We start from the raw sequence: 13,566 nt of genomic DNA, 5'->3' as shown, positions 1-13,566 counted from the left end.
TTGTAATTGAGGTAGATCAAGAAGATACCACATCAAACAACTGCTGGGATACATTTTTCACTCATTGCACTTTGCAGCCACACAGTGTTTCAATATGCAAATAGGAAATCAGAAAATTAGTGCCAAAAAAAAAAAAAAAGAAAGTGAGGTTAAAGAAAGGTAAACTATTACTGGGACAGTAGTTCAGGTCTGACTCAACCACTGTATGTATAAAGATAGAATGCTCTTTTGGTGTGATGGAAATGCATAAACAAACTGCTGAGTGCCAGGGAGCTGTCAGTGTTTAAAACCAAGGGTGTGAAGAGAGAACATGATCTCTACAAGGCCACTCAGGAAGCAAGAAAGATACATCAAAATCTCAGTTCCTATCTTCCAACTCCTAGTTCAGGCTTCTGTATAAAATTGGAGTTAGGAAAACTCACTGATTATTAGGCTCTTGTTTTAGAGAAAAATAGATAAAATATGGAAGGATTTTAAATTATTGAGTAATGGGAGATGAATAACACAGTTTCCTCTAATTAGATTGTTGTGATCAAAATCAGTCTAGAGGTGTGAAACTCCAGATATTTTATTTCTGCTACATGTAAACTTTACATAAGAAAAGGAATTTCTGTTTATTGTTCTCAGTGAGTGACCAGACTTTATGTTCTTCAGGAACTTTGAGTTGTAATTTAGTTATTCACAGTCTTCATGTTTATTGTACTGTAATTTACAATGTTTATGACATAATATTGGACTTGTTTTTCACTGCAAATATTTTCAATAAAACCACAAATTCATTAGCAATATGATGGATGATTCCTAACTGCAACAAACAAACCTCACCTTCAGTCACGAAGAATCATATTATTCCCTCTAACCTCCTTAAAACAAATAAGTCCAGTTAAATCTTTTTGCTTCAATATTGTGACCTTGTTGCTATTAAAACAGAATTCAATTTGAATTATCCTGAATAACACATTAACTTAAAATCATTTCTAAGTCTATCTCAGATCTTTAAATTATTATATATTCACATTCAAATTTACATCCGTTCCTGTTTACATTGTTCTTCATTTGAATGGCCAGATTTCTTCTCCTTGTTTATCTTCCTAAATGCTTTTTAATGCTCCTTTTATCAGACTGATGCCATCCAGGTAAGAATTTCATTCCTGTGTACTAAACCCCCTTCTTTTTATTAAGCATTCTTCACTGAAATCTATCAAAAATGATCCATATCCAAAGGTGATCTTTCATCTAGTGCATGTTGTACATAAGGCTATAATTTCATCTGGCCTTTTATAGGAATGGACTGCATCTGTTAATTTTGAAAAAAGATTAAATTTTGTACCTAACTGAAGCGTTCCAGGTATTGTTCCTCCTTGTGACTGTCAGAATCAAGCTTTGTCTATGATAACAAGAGACAGATTTTAACACAGGAGTTACCATGCAATGTTTGTGCCTTTCTCTATGCACATAACTCACTTTATTTTCAGTGGAATTATCTGCTTCAATCAGAGTTGCAGGACCAGACCCATCATATTGACCTTTCTACATGCATCCCAGCTACAGAAGAGCCTATTTCTGTAAAACCAGAACTGCCACCCCAAATTCACTGTTTTGCTCCTTTATCCCTCTCATGCTGATAGCAAGATATGTTTATGAGCTTCCCATTTCACAAGAACATGGTGTGATTTGGCACAATTCTTCATAGTTCTCGTTTGTGCTGGTTCAGCTGTGTCTCACACATGCCCACTCAACTGATTTTACTCAATTGGGAGTAAAATCCTCAAATGTCAAAAGTCATAGATTTAAATATGAAGACAAAGTAATGCAAGAATGATAGGTTTGGTGAAATAAAAAATCCTTCTAAATTATAGAAGTCTAATTTGTATTTTTAGTTACTTACATAAATGCAGATTAGGATCTTTGTAAGGAAATGATGGAATCAGTTTTCTGCAGTGTTCTGGGATTTAATATTAAATACAAGGGAAAATACTGTTCACTGTACTTTTAATACAGCATTGGTCAGCACTGTCTGCTCTAGATGAAAAATACTAGCTTGTGACTGCAACACAGATTGTGAATAGTAGAAGCAGGATATTTTCCTACTTATATCCAAAGATCCCAGGGGTTTTTCCACTGACTTCAGAGAGAAAGAAGACGGGGTTCTGGTGACTGATTCAAGCCCTGGTGACGTCAGTAGGAATATTTTCTTTCATTTTTACAGCATTTTGATTAGACCCTTGGAGAGGACTAGCACTGATAACTGAAGCACTCTAAACTAATCAGACTGTATCTGCAAAATGTGCACGTTCTTCCTAGAAGAAGAGACTATATACTATTGCACAGTTCTCTCAGGAGGTGAAAGCTATTTTATCTTTTCATCAAATATTATCTTCTTTCTAAAATGTTTGTTTCACCTAAATTATATCCTTAGCCTGAAAGTCTCAAACAGAGCATGGCTGATATTTCTTTCCCTTTTTCACTCCAGAGAGAAGAGCTTTTCTTTCTCTCTTTTTCTGATCTCTCTGGCCCCTTCAAACAAGTCCCACTGTAACCAGCCTTGTTATGATACACCCATGGTGGAGAAGCTTCCCTTTTGCAGATATTTCTCCATTTAATTCATGCTATTTCTTGTATTAACCCATGCTGGAAGTTATTTGTGTTCAAAGCCCTTTTTACCCAGTCTCTTCTCTCCTTGAGGAAACTTGACTGATTGCCAGCTACAGCTGTGTGTCAACAAGCAGGAAAAGTACATCCATGGAAGCAGGCTACAGGTATTAGTGTTTTCCCAAAAGGGGGAGGTAACACCAATCAGTACATAATTAGAAAAGAATCACTTTTTTTCCTCAGGACCATTCAGGATAAATTCAGACAGAATCAGGGTTTTTTTGCAACTTAAACACTTAGTAACCAGAAAAGGCTGGAATTCAATGCCATGGAGAGAATACTATCAGATATTTGTATCTGTTCAAGATCTATTTTGTCTTCTGATATTTTTAATATTCAATGAACAGGAGATGATCACTGCATGTGTTACTTTCACCTGTAAATTATCTGGCCTTCCTTATGCTGAAGGGCTCAGACATAGTTCCAAACTTAACTAACTGCTAATTGTTTCAGAGAAATATGTGATTAAAGTGTACTTAAAAAGGTAAAAAGTTGCTCTGATGGGCAGAATAAATGCTCACAAATTAGCGTTTATTAATTCTTGTTGGCACCAATGACTTAGTGTGCTGCTTGGGGCAAATCTCTTACCTGCTCCGTGCCATAGTTCCTGCATGTACAAAATTATATTAGCCAAAGGCAATCTCATTAAATGCAATTAATGCTAGTAAAGTGTTTTGAAAACCTCATACAAAAGGTGCTATAAACATACAATCTGTCATACTGTACCATTTCAGGATCACTTGGCCCTCTCTGAAATGTATCCCACTGACATAAAGCACAGCACAAAGCCCCACAGAAAGAATGCATTTAGGAATTAGTGCTAGAAATTATGCCTACCCAACATATTACTTTCCCAAAGCCATTATTATTTCAGATATACAGATAAACTGTAAATATCCTGGATGAACTTTGTAGAGGACACAATGCACTTTCTATTGAAGGAGCATCCTAACTGGTTTAAAGCACTGGCTCAGATTTTGATTCACTAGATTATCTGCAGGGCTTAACCAACAACTGGCTCACCTTTGGGATTTCCTATCCAAGTACTCCTCCTGCCCAGTCTTGTTTAGTTGATTGAGTAGTGATGAGATCACTTCCTTAGGTGACACAGCTGCAGGCTGCTCAACTAGTCTCAATTTTTGCATGTAGAAACATAACATGTGGTACCTTCTGAGGCTGAAAGCAGATTCAGCTGATTGTGTTTCATGACGACGTTTTGTCCTGTGGTGCCCAGAACTGCCAGTCAGTGCTGATGTTGTGGGGCACAGCTGTCCCCAGGCTGCACCTCCTGTCACCCTGTTGCTTGTCTCAAGGCCATGTAGTGGTTTTATACATTCTTGCTCAAGGTGTTAGCAAGAGTAAGAACTTCTGTGTTCATCCTAATACTACTGACTAAGTTGTTAACTCAGAGCAGTAAAGTAGAGTAAATGTAGACAGGCAATTGCATTTTTATGCTGTAGTCTCCACTGTATAGGAGGAGAGTTGGGCACAAGTGGTGTCCTGTTGTAACCTGTTTGTCTATTTTTGGCCACCTCTGCACAGTACATTTAAAAAGCACAGGTTTGCCAAAGCACTTCATATCAAATTACACAGAACATGAATGGAAAGATTCTAATCTAATAAAGATCTTGAAAACAACTGAAATTTTAGCTTTCTAGCAGAGATAGTTGAGAGAGTTTCTGCTGGGCTTGTTTCCAACAGGCTTGACCAGTTTTATGATGGACTTTCTGTTTATTAACAGAGCTACTATTTTTTGCAGTTTCTTCATAAGTAACACCATTTGCTCAAGGGAACAATTGTTTCAGATTCAAAATGTCACAATCCTGCTTTCACTGGAACTACTCCTCTCTGACTTTGCCATTCAGTTTTTTAGGTTTGCTTTTGCCTTTTTTAGTAAATTCTTAGAGATGTCATATCAAATATTATATATATGTGTATATGTATGTATATATATATATTTCATCACTTAGCGGGGGGTAAGATTTATCGGTTTTCTTTGTTAGTTTCATGAAAGAACTTACATAAATCTTCAACCATAAAAGGTGTATTTGGAATGAACTGTGTGCCTCACAAGAATCCTCAGTGCTTAGCAAGATGGAGTCCATACTTTCCTTTTTGTTTTCTTTTTATTTTTTTTTTTTTTTTTTTTTATATTTTAAGATTTTTTTCAGTCTCTTTCCTCATTTTTCCCAGTGACGATGCACAAATTAAAAGGAATGAAATCAGGGTTTTGAACAGGAGTAGTGAAAAAAATTATGCTTGCTCTGAATGGCAACCTGAGAAAATACACTTTGAATTCTTCTGCATAAGTTTTTACATTTAAATACTAGAATGGTAATTTTAAAGTTTTGCCTTATATTTGCTTGATCTCAAAGCTCTGTATAGTGTCACTCATGAGAAAACTCACAGAGTTCCATTCAACAGACTCTAATAATACCCATAAACTAGAAATGAATCACATTAAGGAAGCAAAGCAATCAAGAGGGTAGCAGACAGCCTACCAGGCAGGGTGAACTTCTCATCTGATACATTCCATTGCTCTCACATCTCTGAGCTCTGGGAGAGATCACACATCAAACATGGACTACACGTCCATGTTTTTCAGAAGATGCACTTAGCCTTTTTGCTTGGCTTCTTGCCTAACCTCCTTAAATCAAAGGATCATTATTGTTTGTCATTTTGTCATAGCTCAGCTGGCCATTTTCAATTCATGTAATAACAAGGTCTGGGCCTCAGATTTTATTGCAATGTTTAAAGGTGGTGCATCCTAGAAGTTTATCTCATATGGTAGCAGATATTGCATAGCTAGTTATTGTGATTGAAACGCTCTTTGAAGTTGAGGAGCGTTCAGACTTTTTAAAGGGATTATGGGGTAGGATCCAGAAGGAAGTGAGCGCCCTGCACTCCTCTTCTGTTGGGATACTGCATGAACATTACAAGTGACCAGCAGCATTAGCTGGATAAGAAACAGTCTGCATTAAAGAGAATCCTGGCATTCACTGGTTTAGCTTAAATCAGTCACGTTCTCCAATGTTGGGTTTCAGTAGCAGTTAAGAGTCTTTTCCATAATCTCTGGCTTCTCCCCTCAGTTTAGTCTCCTTAAGTAGCACAGACTTCACCCACAAAGAAGAGGTTTCCTGAGGGAAAACAAAATCGTACTGAAACTTTCTTATACTGTTGACTAAGTTAATCATTGCTCATAGCTCAGAGACTTCAGATTTTCTTTGCATCAACTGCTGACATTCACACATGAAGGTCATTTAACTCAATGCTTATGTCAGCAGGTAAAATGAACACTTAACACTGGAGAAAGTTACATTTTACTTAACAAGGGCCATTAGTTTGCTAGGACTGCCCTTATTTGATAGCATTAGAAGGGCAGCAGCCCTACCAAAGGCACTGCTGTTCATTGTTCATGTTTTCCAGTTACTTCAAAATAATTGTACTTTTTGTACACAAAAATTTTCTTTCCAGAATACATTAATTATTATTAAATTTGTTTCTCTACAGACTCTTAATGTGACAGAAGAAAAATTTGTACTGGATACACTAGCAGGATGCACAGAATATAAATCCATATTGGATGTGGTGGTCAATGCCTTTTATGTTCAGGATGGGAGATACTGCCCCATTTCTGAGCGTAATCTTTATATAGGTAAGTTGTCTTTACAATACCAAATGTGTTTACCACAAAAGTTTAAAAAATATAATTTTACTAGTGTAAGTCTTGGTATTGTATTACATTGGAAGCACTGTCATTGTGTCTAGTGTAGTGTGAAGTACAGGACCTTTTCTAATGTCATAATGAATGTGAAGTCCAAAATCTGAAATTGTTATTTAGTCTGAAATCTTTCAGGTGTTAACAGGAATTTTACCTAAGAAGGGTAAGATGCAGTTGGAAAATAGCAGCAGTGGCTGGAAGAAGCATCTTGGAAGTTTAACCATCCCTTTAAAAAATGTTCTTCAGTGTTTTTCCTTTATTCTCTTCTATGCAACCCAGTACCTCTGCCATTCAGATACAAAAATGTGTAACAAAGCTCTGTGTGCTGAGGACCAGAGCACATCTCACAGTATACAGACACAATTGTCTTTATTCATGAGTGGGTTTCTTCATTACTGACCATCACAATGACAGAAGTAACTTAAGATACTATCTTAAGGAGTAAGATAGTATCTATCTCCAGGAGTGAGGTCAATTATTTTAATTTTATTAGTCACTTGGTTAGAATCAGTTCTGCTACAACTATATCTGATAGTATCTACCCAGTTAATTAGGGTGGTTACTATTCCCAAAGTTATTTCAAGTATTGAGAAGTACATGAAAAAATTAATTTTAAAAATATTTTATGCTATTTATTTAATACACACATGCTGAGGTTGATCTGTTAAGTCCCTAAATAAGTTGGAATCACAAATACCTCTGTCACTGGTTCTCTAAGTCAGTTACGTTCTGAATCTTTGTGAGTATATTCAAAAGTTCATTTAATTCAGAGTGGTTTAAAATTCCAAAGAAACTTATCTAATATAAATAGATTTACATTTAATGTTTTAAAAACATTAAATGTGTTTAAATGTAAATTTTTATTACAATTCTGGTGGCTTCTGTCACAATCTGGGAAAGTACAGAAATATAAATCAAACAACAAACAAAAGGGAGCCTAAACTGTCAAGGATGAAATTATTAGTGTATTGAGTTTATTTCTAAATGGTAATGCTTCATTGTCTCCATTTCTCCAGAGCCATGTTTTTCATTGTCTAGGGCACATAAATTATACCTTTAAGCTGAGTGATGCTATAATTGGATTGTCAGGACTGGTCCACTCAAAAGCTTCCATTAATCATAGGCAGAGGGTAGGAACAGAAAATTTTCCTTTATCAACAAGTTGAGAGTCTAAGGTCATTGGCTTACATTTTTTTAAGCTGCTTGTGATTCCCTTTGCCAAGCTGCATTGACACTTAAATGATCAAAGCTGCTTATAAAGGCTGTTGCTATGTGTGAGCAGATTTGAATTTAATAAAGCTTGTAGGAGATAAATGTATATTCTGCTAAGACTGATTAAATGTGTTGCTGTACTAAAGCACAAGAGATTGAAGCCTAAAGATACACTGAGTTGGCTGCAGCACATTGGCCAGAATTTCCTGATTTTAACATTACAGTTTGGTGGCAGCTAAAACACTGCACTGTAAGTGAAGCCTGATTGATCAATGTGAGTGAGGACAAATGAAAGCTGATACAGGAGCCCATGAACTTTACAGGTCTACTAAAATTTCACAGTACTGAGTGTGCCTTTTCCTGTATCATAGAATAGAATCATAAATCATTTAGGTTGGAAAAGACCTCTAAGATCATTGAACGGTGTACTTGCCATAGAGAGTGCAAGATTCAGGTTTGAAATTTCACAATTTAAAAACTTGATTTTATTCCAATTCAATAAAAAAAATGAATAAAAACAAAGGTTACAACATTTTAGGCAATATGGCCACTTGAGGAAAAAAAGCAAAGTAAATACTGGAACTATTAAATTTTATGTTTGATTTTTTTGTTGTCTATAATGTTATGTATAATGAACTATGAATTTGTAACAGAAGAGTAAGAGCTATCCTCTCTCAAAACATTAAAATCAGAGTATATTGAAAAATTCACTATCAAAACTGTTTAAAATTAAGGTAACAGTCTAAATCACAGAGTATGTTGAGTAAAGGGTTATTAGATATAGTATAGGTTTATTAGAATTGAGTATAGGTTTATTTAGTATATTGAGTATAAGTTTATTAGAATTGCCTGCTGCATTTTAAATGTATGTATCTTTTGATAGTTATCTGTTATCTAGCTACTTTTCAACTAGAAGAGATTGGTCTTCAGCACTTCAGTAGAATTGTGAAATCCTTGGACACTGCAAAAATGCAACAGGTACAAAACATTTTAAAAAATACGTATCTTTTCATTGTGTTTGATTAATCAGATGACTTTTCTGAACTTTGAGAATAAATTACATGGAGAAATTACTGGTATTTTCTGGTTAAATTCAGAAATTTAATTAGTATTTTTTTACCAAAACCCCTTCCATTTCTTTACTTAGAGGATGATTCTTATATTCAGAGATCAATTTAAATATATTTTATATCATCTGAGAAGGTCAGATAATCACATAATTTACAGTTTATGTCATTTACAATTGTCCCTTTAAGTTGCACACCCACTCTTGCCTCTGCTCACATTGTTTCTTTGACTTTAGACAGGAGATGTTTTTTCCATATGCAATGAACCTGTTGAAACTTGCAGTTCCTGATGTTTAGTGTTCTTCTTTTCCTGAACAATCCACTGCCACTTTCATTATCAAACCTATTGTGCTTCCATCACTTTTTCTCCTTCCCAAAAACACTGGCTGGCTGGGACCTATGCATGTACCAATTGTCCCAGTACAACATGCAACTGACCAAACCACTGCTGCCGAATAAAAAGTGGGACAACAAAATTCTGCTTCCCTGTCCTTTTCTGAAGTAATGAATTTGGGGGTTGCTCCACCATTTGTTTGCTATTTTTCATTGTAACTGTAGAAATATAATTATCTTCTTCTTCTCTTTCAAAATCAAAGTGCTAATTATCTTAAAAGCTATGTTGTACAGACGAGCAGAGGGATAAAGTGAGCAGCAGTGCTTTCTCATAAGCCCTGTTTTCTCAGGAAAATGGGCTAAAAATTAAATCACTGGTGACACAGCATCTGTAACCTTTGATTATCCAGATGTTTCAAAGCATAGTCCAAATACGCTGTTTGAATAACAAAGATGGAATTAAAGAGATAGGCAAATTTTAATAATTAATACTCAAAAGGCTAAGGTTTATCCTTATAGTGATTACTTTGAATGTTCATGTGGATGCCAGTGTCTCTTTAATGAATAGAGTTGCTTTGCAATAGGGAGAGAGTAGGTTAAGTTGTCTGGTTTTAGATGGACTTACTATGGAATGCTTATTATTAATTCCATTCAGAGACAAAAATTATATATTTCATTAACAGTTAGAAAGAACAGAGGAGTGGCTGTAAGAATTATCATAATCTGGTAGACAGACAAATCACTCTGTCTAAAATGCTCTCCCAGCCCCTTCTTTGGTAAACATCTTAGACACAAGCTACTGGATTGGTTGCATCTTGAGCTCATTCAGCTAGCAACACAAATTTCCCACATCATGCCAATGATCTCCTGTTGATTCCATTCATCTAGCTTTATGTGGCTTAAGCATCAGTGCCCTGATGTTCTGGCTTAGATAATGCCTCCTTCCTTCTCTGGAATAACTCTTGTCTGATAGGGAAGTACTGCATATTCCAATGTTGTGCACCTGCTATCACTGTAGCAGGTGTGACTTGGTTTGCTTAAGTATCTTATCAGATCCTCATCACCATGGTACCTAGATTTCCTTTTCTTGTATTTAGAACAGTTTCTTTGTCTCGAAAGTGATGCTAGATGAAATTAATGCACCTGCAGCAGAAGGTTTAGAAGCAGCATTTTGTCCCCCCAGCAACAGAGAAAAAAGAGCAGAAGGCAGATCTGCAGCCTTAGCAACAAAGGTTATTAGAAATTTGGGAACCTCCTTCAGGATGCTGACCTCTAGAATTTGCCTGATGAGTATTGTGTCCGAGTTCAGTTTAGACACTGAAAAATATTCACATATATTTACATAGGACAGATTTACTTCAATTAAAAAATAAATTCACACATCACAGGATGAGTGGAATTTTCTTCATCATGCACATAAACCTCACTCAAATGAATAGTCTTCAGGTGAATGATGGCAACCTATGGGAGATTTAAGACGTTTCTCTTAAAGACCTGTATGATGGAATCCATTCAACTCAAAGTCACAATGTTTCCCTATGTTTGATGAATGTTCAAATATTTTCATTTAGACAGAATAACAATGCTACCTCACTTACACATGTTCATCTGCTTGAACAGCAAATCACAAGCTCTCATTCTGAAATATTAAGAATACATGTAAATTTTTTTTATGATGATATAATTACAGAACCATAGGATAAAACCCATTCTTGTAACTTTAGTGTGATTATCCTTTTAAGAAATTATCCATGCACTGCTGGCTCAAATCTATTTTTGTATTCTATTATTCTACATGCTATTCTTCTACATTTATTTTAAAATTTAAAGGTTTGTGTGTTAGAGAAAATACACTATTGAAATAAAAAGTTGAAGTAAACAGCTTTGTAATTTCTGAATTGTCTTGTAAAATATACAAAATACAAACTGTTTTCTTTCTAGCAGTTAAGAACCTGTTTTTTCTGCTTCATGTTCTGATTGCTTCTAACAGCAGTTCTACAGAACTTCTGAGATAATCAAAGGAATATCACTACATAAGAACTGGGCATTGTAATAGAATTTAAGATGAGGTAGGAATAGCAGGATATGATCAAACTTATGGTGGATGGTGGGTAAAACCAGTCCAAGCTGGGTCAATGTTTTCAGGCAGTGGCTGATCAGTATGGAGAAACAGAACATGCTGTTTCCTGCAGTTACTTCCTTAATTCAAGAGTCAAAATCTTATATTCTGAATGTAAGCATTTCAGCTTTGCAAATGCCTCCATGGATGTAAAGATAATACTAGATGAGGAAATTTACCATTTTTTATTTATTTTCTAGAAATCTGTATGATCCCACTGTGTAAAAGTGTGTTGAGAATATTAAGTTCAAATTCTCAAAAATAAGGTATTAATTTAGCCCGCCTGTAAAAGTGCATTACAAAACAGTCTTTAATTATACACACTTGTGTTACTACTGCCAGAGTATACATTAAAATATAAACATGGGTACAATTCATTGTTGGTGTAATTCCATCACTTCCAGAAGGGAAATGGTTCTTCATTATCATGCTGTCTGAGTAGTGAAAGTTTTGGAATGTTCAAGACAGAGGAGTAAGCAGAATAATGCTGTTACCAAATGGCTACCAGTGACTTTGCTAAGGAGACAGAGTCTGGTAACATCCTAACAGAAATCTGAGAGAAGCCTCATTCTGCTGCTGTAAAAGCAATCACTGCTGTTACTGGGTTTTTCACCTGTGTCATATGTGGCAAAAGGCAAAACAGAAATATCAGGAATTTTTCCTCACAATTCAGTTCACAAAACAGAAAAATTTCTTTTGTCTTATCACCATCTGTGATAGGGATTATCCATAAGATTGTGGACTTTGGTTCAGGCACACTCTGATAGAAATGATGTCCAGTCATCCTTCATTGCCATTTGCAATCCCTGCAGTGCCTGAATGACCATTCCAGGGCTGTGTTCCAAGAATTCTCTAGTATGATGCATATTGTGGCATATCCTTACTGTAGCATTTCTCTGGGGACTGTGACTAAAACAGTACAAAAATATACATCACAGTGTTGATATCTGATTACACAGTTCTCTGTACCTCAGGAGTACATAATAGCATTTGTCAATCACGTCATTACCTATTTGTTTTAATATAGGGGGAAATGTTAGTAACCAGTACAGGACTGGTGCTGCTGCAGGAAGCCTCAAACTGTAACAGCCAGCTGTTAAATACAGCAGCTAGAAATCACTGTGTGACTTTATTATAGTTTAATCTGCCTTGAAGAATTAGTTGAGTTGCTTTGTAAAAGATAGTTACAGCAAATGTGACAGAGTCAGTGAGAGCTGAAACAGCAATCCAGAGGTGTAGTTTCACATGGCACTGTAGTGGGCAACTGACTGAAGCCTTTGAGGATGGACTAGGCTGTAGAAGAGGACACAGAGAGGGAGAAGCTCAGGTTAATGGACGCTAGTGAAAAAAAAATTGAATATTTACACATCACCACCTGCAGTATTTCTATTTCTGTGAGCTCTCTGAATACCTAGAAATTTGAAACCAGCTCAAACCTCAGGGTCTGTCATATTTTAAGTGTATCAGCTCATGGTCAATACTGTATTATAATCCCTGTATACACACTTGACTACATGGGTTTTTATAAACTTCATGTATAGTCAGGGTTTCCCATAAGATCAGTGTTGTGGTAGGGGATACGTTCACTGTAATCTCACCGACTGCTGGGATAACTGGGTGTACAATTTTGTTACAATCACTGGTAGAAATCGTGTCTACACTGTGCATCCTTTCTGGTGGGAAGTATGAATTCAGTCTAGACTTTTGACATTGTATTTACACATTGCAGAAGTACAAATCAGTGTTAGGTGACAAATTTAATCCAATATGCTACAGTGGAACATCCTCTGTAAGGACAATGAATGACTTTCTAGAACTATGGGATTAAATGCATCCCTCACCATATGCTTATTAAACACCTAGGAATCTGGAAGCATCAAAACCCCCAACTTCTTCACATTCAACACTTAGTTTATAATCAAGTTTTTAGGGATGAAAGAACTTCTTTTGGATGGTATGTTGTTAAGCTTACCCCTGCAAATTTAGGGAGCAGCAGTAGTTTCTAGACAAGAATGGAAATCCAAAGGGGTAATATTCATTTAGTCCTGCAGTACTGATCAGTCTTTTGACCACCAAAAGCACAATAGATTAAAATATGGCTAAATTTAAAGGTTAATTCCTTGGAAATGATCACATCAAGACTATGGATTTCAAGCAGCAGATTTTCTAGATCTGTTGAACATCTGCAGCAAACACCTTGAGTCAAATCTCAGTTGTTTGTAGCTGAATTAGTCACAAAATTCTGAGGCACCTTGGCCTGACACCACATTTGAATTAAGAAGCTCCCTCATAGTTCTGCAGAACTAAAAACTCGATACAAAGAACTCTATGGCTATGTATAAAACAACTTGAGGTGGGGCTGATGCCAAGTCTAATCTAATAAGCTCTGCAAGTCTCCATTTGAAGTTTCTCAAAGTGGCAGTGCACTGCTTCTCAGTATGTCTCATAATGTCAAAATTATT

General features: G+C 35.9%; 1 protein-coding gene across 1 annotated transcript in view; it reads left to right on the top strand.

Annotated features, from left to right (window-relative positions):
- CFAP99 (cilia and flagella associated protein 99) overlaps nt 1-13,566 on the top strand; it is a 53,005-nt gene that overhangs the window by 7,800 nt on the left and 31,639 nt on the right. Inside the window, exons 3-4 of the mRNA XM_053941462.1 lie at nt 6,163-6,307; nt 8,469-8,563. Coding sequence (XP_053797437.1) covers nt 6,163-6,307; nt 8,469-8,563 — 240 coding nt within the window. The remainder of the gene's footprint in view (nt 1-6,162; nt 6,308-8,468; nt 8,564-13,566) is intronic.

Source organism: Vidua chalybeata, chromosome 4 (assembly GCF_026979565.1).
Source record: "Vidua chalybeata isolate OUT-0048 chromosome 4, bVidCha1 merged haplotype, whole genome shotgun sequence".
NCBI lineage: Eukaryota > Metazoa > Chordata > Aves > Passeriformes > Viduidae > Vidua > Vidua chalybeata.
The sequence above is the reverse complement of the archived record's forward strand: the minus strand, read 5'-3'. Positions and strand labels throughout refer to the sequence as shown.